Source organism: Nicotiana tomentosiformis, chromosome 11 (genome assembly GCF_000390325.3).
Source record: "Nicotiana tomentosiformis chromosome 11, ASM39032v3, whole genome shotgun sequence".
Taxonomy (NCBI): domain Eukaryota; kingdom Viridiplantae; phylum Streptophyta; class Magnoliopsida; order Solanales; family Solanaceae; genus Nicotiana; species Nicotiana tomentosiformis.
This window is the reverse complement of record NC_090822.1, coordinates 94443597-94465282: the sequence shown is the minus strand read 5'-3', so window position 1 is coordinate 94465282 and position 21686 is coordinate 94443597. Positions and strand designations below refer to the sequence as shown.

General features: G+C 38.6%; 2 protein-coding genes across 4 annotated transcripts; one reads left to right on the top strand and one right to left on the bottom strand.

Moving 5' to 3' along the window:
* Positions 1–592: 592 nt before the first annotated feature.
* On the top strand, positions 593–6676 carry LOC104117046 (probable ubiquitin-like-specific protease 2B). Of its 3 annotated transcripts, XM_009628027.4 has the most exons (8): positions 593–913; positions 2940–3221; positions 5162–5378; positions 5469–5636; positions 5726–5857; positions 5943–6024; positions 6102–6215; positions 6294–6676. In XM_009628027.4, exons 2-8 carry the CDS (start codon positions 3140–3142, stop codon positions 6441–6443), a joined length of 945 nt encoding a protein of 314 aa, XP_009626322.1. In that variant the 5' UTR covers positions 593–913; positions 2940–3139; the 3' UTR covers positions 6444–6676. The 3 variants fall into 3 exon arrangements, with proteins under 3 accessions (XP_009626322.1, XP_009626323.1, XP_070044610.1); XM_009628028.4 differs by lacking the exon at positions 2940–3221; XM_070188509.1 differs by lacking the exons at positions 593–913; positions 2940–3221 and adding an exon at positions 3487–4527.
* A 7884-nt stretch (positions 6677–14560) lies between these two features.
* Positions 14561–15223, bottom strand: LOC138901871 (uncharacterized). Its single transcript, XM_070189667.1, has one exon. The coding sequence runs from the start codon at positions 15221–15223 to the stop codon at positions 14561–14563; it is 663 nt and encodes a 220-aa protein (XP_070045768.1).
* Positions 15224–21686: the final 6463 nt, after the last annotated feature.

The window sequence follows — 21686 nt, the reverse complement described above, 5'->3', positions numbered from 1 at the left end:
ATTTTTTCTTTATTTTATCGCATCGATGATCTTTGCAAACTTTTTGCTGATTTTATTAACATATATAATTTGCTTAGGTTTCTGCCATTCGAAACTACATGTATTTTTTTCCCAATGACCATATATTTTAATTCTCCTTATTGTGCTGCAACTATATCTAATTTTTTACGGGGATATGAATTATTATTTGTTTTTTTGTATGAAACGAGTTTGGTGCTTTCGCTATTATGGTAGAATGGTGATTCCTTGTGAGGAAGACGGGGATAAAAATAAATTATTTTTATGAGTAAGTCTTTAAAAGTTTACTATTTAAAATAATTGAGGGTATTTTAGTAAACTTACCAGTACAATACAGTCAAACCAAACAATAAAGATGTTATTTAACAATAGCAAACGATACAATCTATCCAAACGTTGTATCCATCAAAACGATATAATACAGTATAATACAATACAACATATTATAAAAGGATGGGTAGCAATGATCCAAACAGAGTGTTAAGTTATGTACATTAACTATATAAATATGGAAAATTAAATTTGTTATAGAAATTTTATATGTAATTACCTTATAATTGTCACAACTCTATTCTAAAACTGTAAGCCAAACAAAAAATAGCAAGTGCATTTAATGGAAGGAATGAACGTTGTTTATTGTAATTCATGTACTGAATAATACAGTACTATTTTTTGTATTTACCTTGTGGAGGAACCAAACAATTCTGCATTCCGTTAGAGTGGCAAAAATACAAAAAGATGATGATGGTCATGCCGATAGCAACATTTTGCAGAAACCAGAAAATTGCTTCTAACTTGAACAATGCAATTTTTGGGTTATATTTGTAAAAAGCGGCGCAGCAGATGAAGAAAAGGGTTATAGAGAAGGAACTTTGTGTCATATTCCCCATATCAGGTACTCAATTGCTAGTGTTTTGGTACTTTCGTTATCTTGGTATCTTTGAGAATGCTCTTTTATTTTGTCACCCTGTGGGTTTATGAGTTTGAATTTCTGTTGTTACTTTTGCTTTTTTGTTTATTTTTTATTAGGAATCTTTGAGAAGGATTTTTAGTTTTAGCTTTTTCTTTTTTGGTTAACTTTGTAAACTTAAACTTGCATACAATTTCTCTGTTTCTATGACTATGTGAGCAGGGGTGGATGTAGCATTTATGATATGGGTTCGGCATAATAATGTAGCTTTGGCCCAAACTCCTATACATTTGTTAAGAAATCCATTAAATATGTACAAAATTTTTGTCCAGAACCCCACTTGATGTCATTCAGAACCCATAAAGTTCAAACCCTGAATTAGCCTCCGGATGTGAGTGTATCATGGAGCTTTTATTATCTGGGAATCATTGTAAAATTGCTCATTTTTTTGAGCCGGTGGACTATAGTTGTTGCAATCTATTGTTCTGTTATGGGGAACTAGGAATCTTGGGAAGATTATTAGATGGTGTTGGTGATCGCTGGAATAAGTTTAGTTTACTGATCATTCTTCTTGATTTTAGTTAACTCTTTAAAGCAAAAATCTGTTAATATCTCTTGTTCGGTGTTGTGATTTTCGTAAGAAAATGTTGCTAATATTGTATAAATGATTATCTGTGTTTCAACATTATATGAAATACAGTGGATCAAGGGAGAACAAGAAAAGATCACAGTGGGAATGTGATTGATTTACGGCTTGTATATGTTGGATGTTTTCTTTTATTTGTTGCTTTATTTATTTAGTGTTAGTAAGAAGTTCAGACTTCAGAGGGTATTTTAGGACCACCATCCCCAACAAACATGCCCACACTTCACAAAGAGAACGCAGTAGTATGAATTAGTTTGTTGCTTAAATACGTATCTGAATCAACTCTCGTGCTACAAACTTAAAACCCATGACTAGAATTTCAAATGTTTAATCAGATGTGAGATATTATTCACTAGGCCTTTAACACAAACCACAGAGTGTGTATGCACTTAGAGAGCTATGCCTGGACTGTATGCACATTATGAGTTTTTGAGATTCTTGGATTGAAGATCAAATGCTATGGCCAAGTGGATAGTTTTCCAATATTAAATAGCACATTATTTTGGACCATGAGTTCCATGAAGCTATAGGTGGTTTCTTTTCCATTTGATGCAGGTGAAAACTAAAGCCTTTACCCCTCTGAAGAAAAGTTTTTATCCTTCTATCATTTGTGATTTATCTACTTTCTGCTTTCTAACAATTCATCTACCTCTCTAAGGAATTGCTTGGATGGAATCTATTTAACTCATATTTCTTTGGGTTTTTTCCTCTTCCTCTTGACTTGAGAATGTTTGAGTCAAATCTTACTGATGTCAAATGGCCCGCTTACTCGTTTCTGCATTTGAGTGTCTTGCGTGGTGCAATGCACAGATTGAACACTGAGTCTTATTCTGTAAACGCATCATTAGGTGGTTTTCAGCATACACATGCTTATTAGACGGTAAACACTTACCCGCACTGGGTTTTTACACCAAAGTGATTCAACTTATCATGTTTAAGTGGCTTAATGAAGTGAAAATATGCATTAGTTCACCATAGTAGTGTATGTTCAAATACATGTTCTGCATCCATTGGTTTGGTGTAAAAACCCGGTATGTCTAGGTTTTTACCCTTATCAGACTGTCCTTGCTCCTGTTCGAATCTTGTTTACCTTCTGGTTTTAAGAGCATACAGTTTTTTGTTGTAAGCCTGAAGGTTCCTTTAATCTTAACCTTCGATTTTACATTTACTATCATGCTAGTTAATGCATAAATGAAGGATTTGATATGTAGTTCTATTTAACGAGATTTCCGCTATATTCTCATGGAAAAATATCCTTATTGCTTTTTGTTCCGCCAATACTTCCCTTTGGCTTTTTTATTTGGAAGACTTAAGGATCCTCTGATGGTCTTTGGTTCATGGAATACTTAATGTTTGTATATGTAGGAGGCCAAGACAGTAGTTGCAAGATGGCTAAGGCCGGAGGGGCCAAGTTACTATAGAACAGTAGGACATTTCTGTACGGGGAAGACCAAGGGCCTAAAAATTTTTGTAGTCAAAAGAACCTATCTTAAAAGTCTGTATTAGGCGTCTCTGGTTTGACTTGTGTTACAAGTAGCAAGGATGATGCTGGGTAAAGACTATTGATGGGATTCAAGAGAGCACCTACCTTGTTGCGGTCTTGCCAAGGCAAGGAATCACAGATGAACTGTCGCAATATAGTTAAAGGTATAAAGTTGAATTCTTGTTAGTTCAGCTTTTGATGCAGTTAATCCTTGCATTGATCTGTTCAAATGTTAGGTGGCTGTATTTTAGATTTTGATGGTGTAGGCAACTGCTAGGGGTTTCCTACTACCACCCAAGAGGCCTTTGTGTTTCCAATAGATCAAGAAAGAGTCAATCTTGATGCAGCTTACCACTTGTTTGATGTGAATCTAGTTAGGTGAATGCAAGAATTTCCCAACATCTGTTAATGAGCAAAATGGCCATATTTGTATCCTTTGGTGTTACAGCTTGTCTTTACTTGCCATACAAAGTGTTCGGAGTCCTATTACTTAATCGCACTTTGTGCTCCCTTTCTTTCTGTAGTTGAGGAAATCTTAAACTCCTTTGGACTTTTTTGTTAACTTACTTTTCTTGTTTATTTATTTTGCAAAGAAAAAAATAAAAAGAACTCTAAGAGAAACTAATTCATATATCTCATAATAAACTTTGCAAACTATGAAGATCTTACTTTCTTTTATTGGACCTTACCTTTAAATCTATCACTCAACAGTTTTTTTAAGTATTTTGTCGACCTTATCAGGACTAAGAGCATTTTCATTTCCTGTTATTTATTTTCACAAAAATGGGGAGAATATGTGTCATTAATTTCTTTTGTGTTAGATATGCATTTATTAAAGGTTTTTGGCAGATCGTATCCAGACTATATTTTTCAGCTAATGGAACAGTAGTGCTTTGGCTACACTTTAGCAAATTGCTTTAGAAGGCAATCCAGACTACTTTAACTATATGTAGATTACGTCTCCAGTCCAGATATCGCAAGAATCGGGTCTATGCTAATGAATATTTTTACATTCCACTTAAATGCATTTGTTTGCCCTAATCATCATTTTGTTTCAGCGCCTCCATTTCTCCTTCATTTGCACCTCTCTCTCTCGGGGGCGCGCACACACACACACCCCTCGCCTGTGTATTGCCTTCTTTTACATCCTTTTCTGCATTCACTCCTTCGTAAAGTCCTATCGTTAAATCCTAGGTTGGCAATCACAGGACAACTTCCTATACTCTTTTTTTCCTGATCTAGAAAAGGAAAATCATCGCAGGCAATCATTTTTGTTATCTCTATCTTTTACTTTTTTACCAATCTCAGGAAGAGTCCGCCATGATTTTTTAGAGAACTTGAAGCGTTTCTCTCAGATTTTACTTCCATTTCTGTTAGAGAAACAAAAGGAAACATCAGTATTTTTGAAGTCCTACTTCTATATCGCTTTATCCTTCAGTTCAGGATTGATGGCTAAAAGAAGTAGAGATGGTTTTATACTTGCCCTTCTGTCTTTTATTTCCAATTATTGTTATTCTCTTTCTCTTACATCTGCTTTTATAGACTGATAATTTTACTCACACAAAATTGTTGCTTGGGCTACTGTTTAAGTAATTATTTTTATGCGAAGCCTAGTTGTATAAATTTTTTCCTGAACTTGTTATGTCGTAGTTGTTAATGAGCTGTTGTTCAGAATACACAAATCCGATATTGGTTTGTTTTTTATTAGTTTGTATAATTACAACCGTAAATTACATCACTAAAGTCATTGGTTGGTGATGAATCAAGTGTAATCAACCCAATGGTTGAAAGGTGAAGCAATGTCCAAGTAACTGTTTGGTCTCTTCTCCTAAGGGCTTTTGCTATTTAAATAATTCCTTTTCCCATGCACTATTCCCTTGTACTTTATTTGGATTTGGTGGTTGAGAAGAACCAGTGCCTTCACATCCTGGCTCTCCTCAAAAGCAATAACTAAGGGTGCAATTAATTCTAGTTATAACTCTATTTTGATTCTTGTGGTGCTCTTAGCAGTCAACACTTCCTGCTTTGAAAATTATAACTCTTATTAGATTCACCAGACAATCAAAAATGCTTATTGTCGGAATGGTAAATTGTGTCACGACAGGATTTGGTAAAAAAGGAACTGATGAGGAACTTCCAAGTCAGTCTCGCTCAAAGGAACACCCACGCACATGTCAAAAAAGAAAAAGTAAAAAAGTAGCTGCTGCACTTGATTCAGCTGTTCTGCTACGACGTTCTGCTCGCCTCCGTGGACTGTCAAATAAAAGGAATGGCAAATCAGATGGAAAGTTAAACTCGACTGACTTTGACTGCTACCTGGAGTAAGTTTGTGGGTTCTGTGTGCAAAATTATGCAAGTATATTTATGTTTGCCAGTTTCTGTTTTGAGCATAACTTCTTGGGGTTATGTAGGAACATATGGAGGGAACTACCAGAGGATAAGAAAAGTTCATTTGCATACCTTGAGTCCATGTGGTTTTATTTATACACAACCAAACTATTCAAGCCTAAGGTGTTGAGGTGGATTAAGGGGCTAGACATATTCTCGAAAAAATATGTTTTTGTTCCCATCGTTCTCTGGTATGTGTTTCTGATTTGTTATCTGGTTATGCCAAAGTTGCATATAATGTTTTTAGTTGTGCTTTGTATACTGAGATGTTATTTATCAGGGATCATTGGTGTCTTTTGATCTTTTGCCATCTCGGCGAAAGTTTAGAGTCAGAATCCAAAACTCCCTGTATGTTGTTACTTGATTCACTGCATATGGCGGGACCCTTGCGATATGAACCTGAGATAAGAAAGTATTTTCCTCGATGAACATACTACCTTAGGATTTTTGTTTTTCTAGTTAATTTACTTGTATGCTTTGTTTTGTTTGATTTGTAGATTTGTTTTGGACATTTTCAAAAATGAAGAGAGGCCAGAGAGCCAGCAGCTGATTAGGAAAATCAAGTTATTGATTCCTAAGGTCACAATACTTTTCACTGATGTTTCTGATGTTACTTACTAATGGTTTCTCATTTAGCATGACTTGAAAATTTTCAGGTACCGCAGCAGACAAATGGTACGGACTGCGGTAAATTTGCTTTGTACTACATTAGCCTTTTCCTAGAGAGCGCTCCGGAAAACTTTAGCATTTCTGAAGGCTACCCTTACTTTGTGAGTCCTTTGTCAAACTATATCTATCATCTTCATATCAATATATCCTCTAATCTCATAATTCTTTCTGCTTTGTAGATGAAGAAAGACTGGTTTACTTCTGACCAGTTAGAAAGCTTTTGGCTGGAATTGCCCACTCTGACCAAGGATTCTGAGGACATGAAGAACACAGCAGTCTCTGGTGAAAGCTTCTCAGGTTCTGAGGATGCTATTATATATTTGGTATAGACATTGTGGGTAAGAAGTAAAATAGAGAGATATATTGATACTATTGGAAGGACAAGTAACTATGGGTCATTGGGATATTTAAGATTGTCTCTTTTGTTCTATATTCGCTCTTTTTTTTTTTTTGGTGCTTAAGGGAAAAAATAGAAAATGAGGACTTCTACATTGTTTGCACTAGAAACAGAGACAATTTGTTTAATGCAAATTGAAGTGTGTGCATGTATGTGTTCAGGGTATTGCCAGTGTATTGTGTTTTGCTAACCTACTGCATGGCTGTAGTAAGTTAGAAAATTCTTGGTCTTTTTTCCCCTTTAATACTCATGTATACGAAGTTCATCTAAGGGGATAAACCGCTCCTACTAAGAAGTTTTTCATTCCCAGATATTGAACCAGTGATATAAGGTTAAGGGTGAAGGGATACCAATTACTTCAAAGACCCAATACTAAACTTAGTTGAAAGATGTGTTTATTTGTTTTCCTTTTTTTTAAAAGCACCTGTTTGTTAGTTCTGCAATCTTTTGAGCATCGTATTGTTTCATTTTGAAAGAAGTATATGCGGTTTTGTTATACAGTCAAACTTTCTCTATAATAGCCTCGTTTGTTTGGAATTTTTTTTTGCTGCTATAGTGAGGTGTTGTTATAGAGGACATATAGTATAACATAAATATAATATTTGGTTCCGAGAATAACTCGGCTTTTATAGTGAATGACTATTATATAGGGATGCTGTTATAGAGAGGTCTGACTGTAGCAGTCTTTTAACTTTGGAATTGATGTACGGGTTGCTAAAGCATTAAAAAGGGCAGTTTGATGTACAAAGCATCCCGTATTTATGCAGAGTTTGGGGAAGGGCCGCACCCTAAGGGGGTGTATTGGAGGCGGGCCGTATTTAAAAAGGGTTGCTAAAGCATTGCATGATATTTTCAATTTGCTTTTAGAATGGTAATCATATGTGGTAACATAGAAGATCATCAATTTTGGATACATTGGCTGCACTTGACGTCCCCTCTTTCATTCTAGGTGCTTTTCTTTAAAGGATAAATTCTAGCAGTGATCCACAGTCTGCTTCCCAGCTACAAAATTTGTTAAATTATCTCCTCCAAAGTCGAATCAACCTCTCATTCCCTTCTTAATCTCAAGCAGTTCAACTCATAACTCATAAGTCAGTTTTGCTTTCTCGCACAACGTGCTCCATCTTAGTCTCTTTGGCTAGTGCCAAAAGGCGAATCCAGAATTTAAATTATATGAATTCAGTTGAACCCGTTACCTATATGCTACATACGCCCCTGCGCGCGTAGTGCCCTCCAAGCCTTGGAATGGATAATGGATTGCGTCTTCTACATCTACACATCTTCTTGTCTTCCTTATAAGATCATTATGGAGTATACTATTAGTTACATAAAAGCTTCAAGCAAAGGTATGCAGATATATTATTTGTTAAACATAAACCTAAATCATTCTTGTATACCGATAGTATACTATTTGTTAAATATAAACCGTAAAAGATTGGAAAATAGCCACTTTAGGTTAGCTATTAGAGTTTAGCTATAATTTAAATTATATTGGCAAAGTAATAACTCATTTATGCGAAAATATAAGTCTGGACAGAAATACACTTATTTAAAACACAGAAAACTCCAGGAATATTCCTGGACTTTGAATATTTATAAGTTCTAAATCAAGGAACTATTTTCGAAGTTTGAATGACGTGAAGCTGTAACTCTCAATTATTGAAGTATGACGTGAATTCAAAAATCATGCATCGTTCCTGATTTTATGAACATATTCTTAAAAACTTTTAGACAATTTTAGGAAAATCATATCTTTTTAACTAAATTAATTTGATGTGATATTTTGTTAAAATTATTTCATATACACCAAATAATTACTCCCTTCATTTCACTTTATGTGACACTTTTTATTAGTCCATTTCAACCAAAATGATACGTTTCTGTAATTGAAAATAATTAAAGTTTAAATTTTTTATTTTAATTATTTTACTATTAATGAGAAGCTTTTATAGCCACATACACATAATTTTTGACCTTTAAGACAACAAGTTTTAAAAGTCGTCTTTTTTTTAAACCTTATGCCGAGTCAAACTGTGTCATGTAAATTTAAACAGAGGGAGTATCACATAAAATATTACAACAGATAATTGAAAGAAAGAAAATTTCACCGGCTAATCTTTTTTTTTAAACCTTTATGCCGAGTCAAACCGTGTCATGTAAATTTAAACAGAGGGAGTATCACATAAAATATTACAACAGATAATTGAAAGAAAGAAAATTTCACCGGCTAATTTTTGTGTAATAATCCAGAGTGAAAAACGAAACTCCTAACTCCTCGAATTTGTTAAATGATAATATTATATTCACTTCTGAATGCAAAATTAATACAAAATCAACAAATTATATTTAGGCAAAGGGTTAGCTGAAATTAGGAGCCAAATCCTTTTTATAGGCAGTGTCACGATCCAATTTCACCTATAGGTTATGATGGCGCCCAACATCACAGCTAAGCAAGCCAACTAGTGAATCAAACATATAATTATTCCGTTAATTATTTTTCGAGTAATTAAACTCTTCTTACTTGCAAGATTTAAGAAAAATATAAAAGGTTCTAATTAAATAAAACCAAGAAAATACTTAATCCACAATTCTACTAGTATGTGTCAAAACCTTGCGTCACAAGTATAGGAGCATCTAGTAGATTATACAAAAGAAATTCAAAATACTGTCTTAACACAAAATAGACAGAAAACAAATACAAAGGGAGACACTAGATGCTGCAGAACGGCTCAGGAGAAGCAGTTCACCACTAGGCCTCGGGATAGCGTGAGCGCGTACCGGTAGGACCGTCTAAGGTTCCTGTCTTAGATCCCGCACAAAAAGTGCAGCAAGCGTAGCATGAGTACGTAAACAACGTGTACCCAGTAAGTATCAAGTCTAATCTCGAAGAAGTAGTGACGAGAGGTCGACTTTGACACTCACTATGAGTCAATAATATTAAAATAGAAATATTTAAATAGACATGGTTTATGTGAATAACAATAATTTTCTTAACAAGCGGAAATAAATAATTCTTTCAAATTCAATAATTTTCAATTAATCATTTATCTTCACAAGCTCCAATAAGATGTCAAAGTATCATGTAATTATTATTATTAAGTACGATTTTTGCCGAAGTCATACAGCCTGATCCAGAGTGTCGTGTATACTCCCGAGGGATGTGCGGCACGATCCATAGATGCATCTATACTGTCGAGGCGTTCGTCCCGCTCCACAAGAAAGGAGGACATTTTCTTCTGAACCTCCAGAATGAAAAGTTATTATAAGGCTAACACATAAGGATGTACAATTTCTATTAACAGTCAAGTAATTTGCACAAAAATTCAAGTATGTGAAATTTCGGTATTTTACTATTTTCTCTAACAATTTTCAATATAATTTCAGTACTTTAATTAAATAAAGGATGTAATTATTATAAGTAATTCATGATTTGAGTCCTAAACTACCCGAACATAGCATAATTAGTAGCTACGCACGGACTCTCGTCACCTCGTGCGTACATAGCCCCCACAATTAGCAACAATATTAATTTAAATCACCTATGGGGTAAATTCCCTCTTACAAGGTTAAACAAGAGACTTACCTTGTCTCAAAGTTTACTTCCCGATCACAACGTCGCGTTAAAGCCTCAATTCGGTGCCGAAAAATCCGAAACTAGCCAAAGGTTATATAAAATAATTAATACATTCTTAACAATTCGAAATTAGAGTATTAGATTAATTGCCCGACCCAAAATGGTAAAATTTCTAAAATTCACCCGGGCCCACGTGCCCGAAATTCAGAAATTTGAGGAGAAAATCGTCACCCATAACCTTATGAACTCAAATATACAATTTCCATCCCATTTCATAACCATTTTCGTGGTTAAAATCTCATTTTTCTAAAAACCTAAGTTTTCATCTAAAACTTTGATTTCCATAATTTACATATTAAAATCTACCCATAATCTATGTATTTAACTCAATATAAGTAGAATTAACTTACCTCCAAGTTGCTAGGTGAAAATCCCTCTCAAGAAGCTCCAAAATCGCCCAAGAATGGAGAAAATGGGCTAAAAAATGGCTGAGCCCAATCTTAAGACATTCTGGCCAGTGATTTTTCACTTCTGCGGCTCGACAGCCGCTTCTGCGGAAGGGACCTCGTAGATGCGGTTTTCCCCTTAGCCGGCTCGTCCGCTTCTGCGATCAGCGGCTCCCTTCTGCGAGACCGCTTCTGCGGTGCGTGCGTCACACCTGCGACCTTCGTCCGCTCCTTCGCTGCCTTCCTCGCACCTGCGCCATCGCAGGTGCGGTCTATTTCTCCGCTTCTGTGGTCACTGGCAGCCCCCCTCTTGCCCGCTTCTGCGGCTCGTCGCTCGCTTCTGTGACCTTGCACCTGCGGCTGTCCATGCGCAGGTGCGGTTATAACAGAAGCCAGAAGTTTCAGCCATTGCTCCTAAGTCCAAACTTGTCCGAGCCTCGTCCGGTTAACACCCGAGGCCCCCGGGGCCCCGTCCGAACATTCCAACAAGTTTGAAATCATAACATGGACTCGCTCGAACCCTCGGAACGCATAAAACAACATCAAAACTAAGAATCATACCCCAAACCAAATTGATTCAACTTAGAAATTTTAAATTCTTTAAACTTATTCTGAACGCGCCGAAACATACTTAAACTACTCGGAATGACACCAAATTTTGCGTACAAGTCTTAAATCACCATACGGAACTATTCCCAGTCTCGGAATTTCGAACGGACCTCGATTACTCCAAAACCTACTCCAAACTAAATTTAAAGAACCTTAAACCTTTAAATAGCTGATTTTCAATATTAAGAGTCGAAACGCTCCCGGATTGTCCAAAACCCGATTCGAACATGCGCCCAAGTCCAAAATCATCATACGAACCTATTGGAATCATCAAATCACGATTATAGGGCCATTTTCTCGAAATGTTGACCGAAGTCAAACTTGGCCTTTTAAAACTAAACTAAGGAACCAAGTATTCCGATTTCAACCCGAACCCTTCCAAATCCCGAACTAACCATCCCCGCAAGTCATAAAACAGTAAAAGCACATACGGAGAGTCTTATTTAGGGTAACGAGGTTCTAGAAGGCAAAACCACCGGTTGGGTCGTTACATTCTCCACCTCTTAAATAAACGTTCGTCCTCGAACGGGTTTAGAATTATACCTGGAGTGCTGAATGAATGTGGATATCTTCTCCGCATGCCCTCCTCGCCCTCCCAAGTCTCTTCCTCGACTGGTTGGCTCCTCCACTAGACTTTTACTGCAGAAATCTTCTTGGACCTCTACTGGTGAACCTGTCTATCAACAATGGCAACTGGTTCTTCTTCATAACCCAAGCTCTTATCTAGCTGAATAATGCTGAAATCTAACACACGTGACAAGTTGGCATGATACTTCTGGAGCATAGATACATGGAAAACTGGCTGAACTCTCGATAGACTGGGAGGCAAAGTAAGCTCGTAAGCAACCTCCCCAAACTCGCCTCAACACCTCAAATAGGCCTATAAACCTTGGACTCAACTTGCCCTTCTTCCCGAATCTCACGATTCCCTTCATCGGCGAAACCTTCAAGAGAACTTTTTCACCCACCATAAATGATAAATCACGCACTTTCTGATCCGCGTAACTCTTCTGTCTGGACTGTGCTATACAAAGTCGCTCCTAAATCAACTTCACCTTTTCCATGGCATCCTTCACCAAATCAGTACTATATAACTTAGCCTCGCCGGGCTCAAACCATCCGATGAGCGAACGACATCGCCGACCATATAGAGCTTTAAATGGAGCCATCTTGATGCTAGATTGGTAACTGTTGTTATAAACAAACTCGGTCAAAGGCAAGAAATGATCCCATTGACCTCCGAAATCAATCACACATGCCCGGAGCATATCCTCCAAGATCTGAACTGTCCGCTCTGACTGCCCATCGGTCTGCGGATGAAAGGCTGTACTGAGCTCTACACAGGTCCCCAATTCACTCTGTACTGCTCTCCAGAAATGTGAAGTAAACTGAGGGCCTCTATCTGAAATGATAGAAATTGGCACACTGTGCAACCGAACTATCTCCTGAATATAGATCTGGGCCAACCTCTTTGACGTATACGTAGTCACAACCGGAATGAAGTGTGCTGATTTGGTCAACCTATCGACAATGACCCAAACTGCATCAAACTTCAGGAAGGTCAGCGGCAACCCAACTACGAAGTCCATGTAATGTGCTCCCATTTCCACTATGGTATAGTCATCTACTGAAGTAGACTACCTGGCCTCTGATGCTCATACTTAACCTGCTGGCAATGTAGGCACCTAGATACATACTCAACTATGTCCTTCTTCATCCGCCGCCACCAATAATGTTGCCTCAGGTCACGATACATCTTCATAGCACCTGGATGAATAGAATACCGAGAACTGTATGCTTCCTCTAGGATCTTTTTCCTCAGCCCATCCACATCAGGAACACATAGACGATCTTGGAGTCGCAGGACACCATCCTTGCCAATAGTAACTTTCTTGGCACCACCCCGTAGTACCGTCTCTCGAAGAACCAATAAGTGTGGAACGTCAAACTGGCGAGCCTTGATCCGCTCAAATAGTGAAGACTAGGCAACAACACATGCAAGAACTCGACTGGGCTCTGAAATATCCAGTCTCATAAGTCTGTTAGCCAAGGACTGAATATCCAAAGCTAATGGCCTCTCCTCTGCTGAAATAAAATCCAAACTACCCATACTCTTCGCCTTTATACTCAAGGTGTCTGCAACTACATTTGGTTTTCCCAGATGGTACAAGATAGTAATATCATAATCTTTTAGTAACTCAAGCCATCTGTGCTGCCTCAAATTTAGGTCCCTCTGCTTGAACAAATGCTGCAAACTGCGATAATCAGTGTAAACCTCACAAGACACCCCATAAAGATAATGCCTCCAAATCTTAAGAGCGCGAACAATCGCAACTAATTCCAAATCATGCACCGGGTAATTCTGCTCGTGAGGCTTCAGCTGACGTGAAGCATATGCAATAACTCACCCCTCCTGCATCAATACGCAACCTAGGCCAATGCGTGAAGCATCGCAATACACTGTATACATCCCCGAACTGGAAGGCAACACTAACACTGCTGCGGTAGTCAGTGCTGTCTTGAGCTTCTGAAAGCTCACCTCACAATCATCGGACCATCGAAACGGAGCACCCTTCTAGGTCAATCTAGTCAAAGGTGCTGCAATAGATTAAAATCCCTCCACGAACCGACGATAATAACCTGCTAATCCTAGGAAACTCCTGACCTCAGTCGCCGAAGTGGGACGATGCCAATTCTGAACTGCCTCAATCTTTTTGGGATCAACTTTAATACCTTCGCCCGATACAATATGCCCCAAAAATACTACAGAGTCTAGCCAAAACTCACACTTGGAGAACTTAGCATATAGTTTTTGTTCATGCAAGGTCTGAAGCACCACTCTCATATGCTGCTCGTGTTCTTCCTTACTGCGCAAGTAGATCAAAATGTCATTAATGAAGACAATGACAAACGAATCAATATATGGTCTGAACACACTATTCATCAAATCCATAAACGTCACCGGGGCGTTATTCAAACCGAAGGACATCACCAGAAACTTATAATGACCATATCTAGTCTGGAAAGTAGTCTTCGGGACATCCGAATCCTGAATCTTCAACTGTACCCCGACCTCAAGTCGATCTTCGAATACACTCTAGCACCTTGCAACTGGTCAAGTAGATCATCAATACGCGGTAACAGGTACTTGTTCATAATGGTAACTTTGTTCAATTGGCGATAATCAATACACATCCGCATAGTCCCGTCTTTCTTCTTCACAAATAGTACCGGTGCGCCCCAAGGAGACACACTCGTCCTAACGAACCCGTTTGCCAACAACTCCTTCAACTCTTTCGGAGCCATACGATACGGTGAAATAGATATAGGCTGGTTACCTGGAGCTAAATCAATACAAAAATCAATATCAAGATCTGGTGTCATGCCTGGAAGATCAGAAGGAAACACATCGAAGAACTCTCAGACTACTGGCATTGAATCAATCGCCGGAGTCTCTGCAGTAGTGTCCCGAACATAGGCCAAATACGCTAAACAACCCTTCTCGACCATGTGTCGAGCCTTTGAGAAGGAAATAACCCGACTAGATGTACCGGCAAACGAACCTATCCACTCCAATCTAGGTAACTCTGGCATCGCCAAGGTGACGATCTTAGCATGGCAATCTAGGACGGCATGATATGGGGATAGCCAATCCATGTCCAAGATAAATTCAAAGTCGGTCATATTAAGCAGTAGAAGATCTGCTCTAGTTTCATAACCACAAAATATAACAATGCAGAACTGGTAGATCCGATCCACAACAACAAAATCGTCCATAGGAGTTGACACATAAACAGGAGTATCCAAGGACTCACGAGAAACACCCAGGAAATGAGCAAATAAAGATGACACATAGGAATATGTAGACTCTGGATAAAATAATACGGAGGAATCTTTGCCGCAAACAGAAATAATATCTGTGATCACGACATGTGAGGCCTCTGCATCTGGTCTAGTCGGAGAAGCATAGAACCAAGCTGGAGCGCTGCCTGGCTGGCCTCCACCTTTAGGACGACCCCTACCTACCTGCTCTCCGCCTCTGGGTGGCCGAACGGATGATGGAGCAACTGGTGCTGTAATCATAGGCTGCTAACCCTGCTGCACGATCCTACCCCGAAGCCTGGGGCAGAATTTCCATATATGACTGAAATACCCACACTCGAAACAACCCCTCGGTACGATGGACTGTTGACTTGAGGTCTGGCCCTGATGACCTGAATACCCACTGGAAGAATCCTGAATAACCGGTAGGCGATAAGAACTCCCTGGCATAGCACTGAAATAAGGTCGCACTTGAGAAAATCGAGGAGGCGGTGGTGCTGGATATGGGGGCCTGCTGGACTGCCCTCTCACGAACTGACCTCTACCCCCAGACGGGGCACCTCTGAACTCTTCAGAATATCTAAGCCACTTATCTCTCATAACCTGCTCTCGGCTACGCTGACACACACCCTCAATCCTCCGGGCTATCACCACAACTAGCTCATAAGAAGTCCCCATCTCAACCTTTCGGGCCATAGTGGCCCGAATACCAGTGTGCAAACCCGCAACAAATCTCTGCACTCTCTCTGCATCAGTAGGTAATAGCATAAGTGCATGGCGAGACAACTCAGAGAACCTAGCCTTATAATCGGTTACTGACATCTGACTTTGCTGGAGCTGCTCGAACTGAAACCGCAACTCTTCCCTTTGGGAGGGTGGAATATACCTATCCAGGAAGATACAGGTGAACCTGTCCCAAGTCATGGGAGGAGAATCTGCTGGTCTGCCAAGAAGATAGGACTGCCACCATCTACGGGCCCTGCCCTCCAGCTGAAAGGTAGAAAAGTCTACCCCATGGGACTCCAATATCCTCATGTTGTACAGTATGCCCTGCACCGATCGACGAAGTCCTTGGGATCCTCATGTTGCTCACCCCCAAAGATAGGAGGATGTAGCCTAGTCCATCTATCCAATAGCTTCTGCGGCTCGCCGACCGCAGCTGGTTTGGGCTCAGGTGTAACTGCTGCCACTGGCTGGGCTCCGCCTACGGGTAGTGCACCCTAGGTCTGGTATACAACAGTTGCTTGCCCATGAGCTTGCTCGGTAGGGGTCTGTGCTCCCCCTCCCGCCTGAGATGTGGCTGGATCTGCCGGAAATAAACCGGCATGAGTCATAGTGTCCATGAACCGCAGCATACGGCCCATGACCTCCTGAAATCCCGGTGCGGATGTGAAATCCATCGGAGCTGGCTCTGCTATGGGCACCTCACCCTGCTCTTCGATGATAGGATCCTCTACTGGATCTACTGGTGGCATAACTGAAACAATTCTGGGACATCCTCGTCCCCTACCACGGGTTGGAGTCCTCCCTCGGCCTCTAACAACAGGGGGATCAACTCTTCCCTGGTCTGGAACCTCAGTAGAGCGCGTTCTCACCATCTGTGAGAGAATAAGAGAAAGATACTTAGTACTACATCAACTGCACGATAGGAGATGAAGAAAGGTAGTTTCCTAACACCCTATAGCCTCTCGAAGATAAGTACACACGTCTTCGTACCGATCCTCAAGACTCTATTAGGCCTGCTCATAACTTGTGAGACCTACGTGAACCTAGTGCTTTGATACCATGTTGTCATGACCCAATTTCACCGATAGGTCGTGATGGCGTCCAACATCATAGCTAGACAAGCAAACTAGTGAATCAAACATATAAGTATTCCGTTAATAAATTTTTGAATAATTAAACTCTTCTTACTTGCAAGATTTAAGAAAAATATAAAAGGTTCTAATTAAATAAAACCAAGAAAATACTTAATCCACAATTCTACTATTGTGTGTGTCAAGACCTTGCGTCACAAGTATATGAGCATCTAGTAGATTATACAAAAGAAATCCAAAATACTGTCTGAACACAAAATAGACAAAAAACAAATACAAAGGGAGACACTAGGTGCTACGGAACGGCTCAGGAGAAGAAGCTCACCACTAGGCCTCGGGATAACGTGGGTGCGTACTGGTAGGACAGCCTAAGGTTCCTGTCTCAGATCCTGCACAAAAAGTGCAGCAAGCATAGGATGAGTACGTAAACAACGTGTACCCAGTAAGTATCAAGTCTAATCTCGAAGAAGTAGCGACGAGAGGTCGACTTTGACACTCACTATGGGTCAATAATATTAAAATAAAAATATCTAAATAGTCATGGTTTATGCAAATAACAATAATTTTCTTAACAAGCGGAAATAAATAATTCTTTCAAATTCAATAATTTTCAATTAATCATTTATCTTCAAAAGCTGCAATAGGATGTCAAAGTATCGTGTAATTATTATTATTAACCCGATCCAGAGTATCGTGTACACTGCCGAGGGATGTGCGGTACGATCCATAGATGCATCTATACTGCCGAGGCGTTCGACCCGCTCCACAAGAAAGGAGGACATTTTCTTATGAACCTCCGGAATGAAAAGTTATTATAAGGCTAACACATAAGGATGTACAATTTATATTAACAGTCAAGTAATTTGCACAAAAAATTAAGTATGTGAAATTTCGGTCTTTTACTATTTTCTCTAACAATTTTTAATATAATTTCAGTATTTTAATTAAATAAAGGATGCAATTATTACAAGTAATTCATGATTTGAGTCCTAAACTACCCGGACATAGCATAATTAGTAGCTACGCACGAACTCTCATCACCTCGTGCGTACGTAGCCCCCACAATTAGCAACAATATTAATTTAAATCACCTATGAAGTAAGTTCCCTCTTACAAGGTTAGACAAGAGGCTTACCTTATCTCAAAGTTCACTTCCCGATCACAACGTCGCGTTAAAGCCTCAATTCGGTGCCAAAAAATCTGAAACTAACCGAAGGTTATATAAAATAATTAATACATGCTTAACAATTCGAAATTAGAGTATTAGATTAATTACCCGACCCAAAATGGTAAAATTCTTAAAATTTACTCTGGGCCTCACGTGCTCGGATTCCAAAAATTTGCGGAGAAAATCATCACCTATAACCTTACGAACTCAAATATATAATTTCTATCCCATTCCATAATAATTTTCGTGGTTAAAATCTCATTTTTATAAAAACCTAGATTTTTCATCTAAACCTTTGATTTCCATAATTTACATATTAAAATCTACCCATAATCTATGTATTTAACTCACAATAAGTAGAATTAACTTACTTCCAAGTTGCTAGGTGAAAATCCGGCTCAAGAAGCTCCAAAATCACCCAAGAATGGAGAAAATGGGCTTAAAAATTGCTGAGCCCCGTTTTAAGACATTCTGCCCAACGATATTTCACTTTTGCGGCTCGACAGCCGCTTCTGTGGCTCCGCATATGCAGAAGGGACCTCGCAGATGCGGTTTTCCCCTTAGCTGGCTCGTCCGCTTCTGCGATCAGCGGCTCGCTTCTTCGAGACCGCTTCTACGGTGCGTGCGTCGCACCTGCGACCTTCGTCCGCTCCTGCACTGCCTTCCTCGCACCTGCGCTATCGCAAGTGAGATCCATTTCCCCGCTTCTACGGTCACTGGCAGCCCCCCTCTTGGCCGCTTCTGCGGCTCGTCGCTCGCTTCTGCGAGCTCGCACCTGCGGCTGTCCATGCGCATGTGCGGTTACACCAAAAGCTGGAAGCTTCAACGATTGCTCCTAAGTCCAAACTTGGTCCGAGCCTCGTCCGGTTAACACCCGAGGCCCCCGGGGCCCTGCCCGAATATACCAACAAGTTTGAAATCATAAAACAGACTCACTCGAACCCTCAAACGCATAAAACAATATCAAAACTAAGAATCATACCCCAAACCAAATTGATTCAACTTAGAAATTTCAAATTCTTTAAACTTGCTCCGAACGCGCCGAAACATACTTAAACTACTCGGAATGACACCAAATTTTACGTGCAAGTCTTAAATCACCATACGAAACTATTCCTAGGCTCAGAATTTTGAACGGACCTCGATTACTCCAAAACCTACTCCAAATCAAATTTAAAGAGCCTTAAACCTTTAAATAGCTGATTTTCACTATTAAGCGCTGAAACGCTCCTGGGTTGTCCAAAACCCGATTCGAACATACGCCCAAATCCAAAATCGTCATACGAATCTATTGAAACCGTCAAATCACGATTCCGGGGTGGTTTTCTCAAAATATTGACCGAAGTCGAACTTGACCTTTTGAAACCAAACTAAGGAACCAAGTGTTCCGATTTCAATCCGAACCCTTCTAAATCTTGAACTAACCATCCTCGCAAGTCATAAAATATTAAAAACATATACGGGGAGTCTTATTTAGGAAAACAGAATTTTAGAAGGCAAAACGATCGATTGAGTCGTTACTGACAAAGGGTTAGCTGAAAATATTTCAACGAATTATATATGCGCGGCAGAAGGGCACTACAATTTGGTGTCGGTTTCTTTCTTTTAGATTCTACAACCTACCTGTTTTGACTTTTTTCTTTCTTTCTTTCTTTCTTTCTTTCTTTTTCTCGTCTTGTTTCTTTCTTTGTCTTTTCATATTTGTTTATATATTTATTCCCGTAAAAAAAAACATTGAGAAGCAAGTTGTTTATATTTTGCTTCGTCTAAGCAGTGTTGTAAGACCCTTAAATCTTTTACTTGTACCTACATTATTTTTTATCGTACTTTAGAATTCTTCAAAATTGTATCAGAACTTCCAAATTGATACCAAAGCTTATGTGAGATCAATAAGAAAATATGAATACTTCATATTGGTTGTAAATAGTTTATGAGAATAGATGCCTATGCTATGAAATGGAACTCATACATTTCAAAATTATTGACATTCATAAACATGCAAGTTGGATTTTTTTCATTGATAATTGTCCTTATTATTATTTTTAATTCATTTATTTTCTTCTTTAAGTTTTTATCATATCGAATTTATTAAAACTTGAATCTTTTGGCACTTTGACATAACCGGAAGCAACATTTTATATGTGGATGAATTAAATAAGCTCTAACAAAAGGTTCTATTTTGAGTTTGTCTCCAATAGGAAATCCATATATAGCACTGCATAAAAAACACTCCATCTCTATATAAATTATATGACTATCTTTCTATTTTAGAAAATACCCAAATGCTAGACACCATTCCATTGATAAGTTATTCTACTTATTGTGTTTCGTCACTCTTTTAGTGAGAGTTGATATAATCGATAGATTTCAAAGCTTCAAACTCCTTTAGGTTCTACTTCTAGCTCTCCTTCGCTAAGTTTTTCTCAAAGTAACCCTTAGAATGTATAACTTTAAACATGTAATGACAATTTTGTGATAATAAGAACATTATGAAGGCAAAATAAAATGCATAACGTTTAAAAAATTTCAAATATAAAAATGTATCGTTCTTTCTTAAACATACTAAAAAGAAAAAAGTCCACTAACTTTTCAAAAGCTACGAACCCGTAGAAATCAGCTGCTTGACAGTTGAACTTTTGATGTCGAATCAATGCCAAAACGGGTATATATAGAATTTGTTGAGCTCTGTCTAGTCAAGTCCATTTTCTATTGCTTCTGGAGGAAGTTCATTGAGATCAAATGAATGCGCTCTTCGATCACCCTTCTCAACATGTAATTTGTGTTGAGAAACAATATTTTTATGCAGCTTGTTGTGATTATTATTTGGCCCGAAGCTATCTGAACGAGGCCACATAAATTGGGACGGAGGAAGTTCCATTTTTTCTGTATAGGAAGATTTGCGAATAATGTGACCGTAACCCTTCTTCCCTCTTTTCCCAACACTACCCCATCTTGGTAAAACATCTTTCAGATCCTCCCCTGGTACTTTGCAAGACGGCACCTGTTCCACATCAGACACAGTGGACGAGGAGGCAGAAACAGATTCAGAATTTAAATTTGATGAGAAACAAAGTTTCCGATTGTTTCTACCCCTTATCTTGTACAAATGGATTCTTTTGTGCCCTCCTAAAGCTTTTCCATTGCTGAACTCTTTCTCACAAAAAGGACACACGTGGCGTTTCATAATCTCCCCTTCTTCTATCTCTATTGGCCTCTTCAACTTCATGTCCAACTCCTTCTACTCTGACCTTGAAATGGAAATACCAAAGAGAAATTATAAACTTGTAATTGTTTTATAAGAGTTATAAGACATTAACACAAGAGAGAAATTAAAGCATATGAAAAGTTAAAAAAGACGGCAGAAGATAATAAACCTGGAGTTAACCCTAAGTTTTTCTCTTCTTTGCTATAACCTCTCAGAGCTCGACATTATTTGACTGAAAAAATAAAAGCTGCCTACCAAGTATATAAGAAGGAAGAAAATAATGAAGAGATAACAAAAATCTAGGAAATTAGGAAGCATTAAGTTGATGTTACTAATTAACCAGAAATGATAACGGATTTTACAATGCATGCAATCTTTACTGGGGATAATATTCATTGAAGTCTTAATTTTAAAACTATCTGACTAAAACTCTAGTTTTCGATTTTGCAAATTTTGGTTTAATTAAGTCTCTACTTTCACTTCTTTTATGTTTATCTCAAAAATGGTTATTAATTCGCTTCTTTGTTTTTTTCT

Coding starts and splice junctions, on each gene's coding strand:
- LOC138901871 (XM_070189667.1), bottom strand. CDS start 15,223: ATGATTACAGCACCAGTTGCTCCATCATCCGTTCGGCCACCCAGAGGC.
- LOC104117046 (XM_009628027.4), top strand. CDS start 3,140: ATGGGATTCAAGAGAGCACCTACCTTGTTGCGGTCTTGCCAAGGCAAG. Junction 5,858..5,942: donor TATGAACCTGAGATAAGAAA/GTATTTTCCTCG, acceptor TTTGATTTGTAG/ATTTGTTTTGGACATTTTCA. Junction 6,216..6,293: donor CTGAAGGCTACCCTTACTTT/GTGAGTCCTTTG, acceptor TCTGCTTTGTAG/ATGAAGAAAGACTGGTTTAC.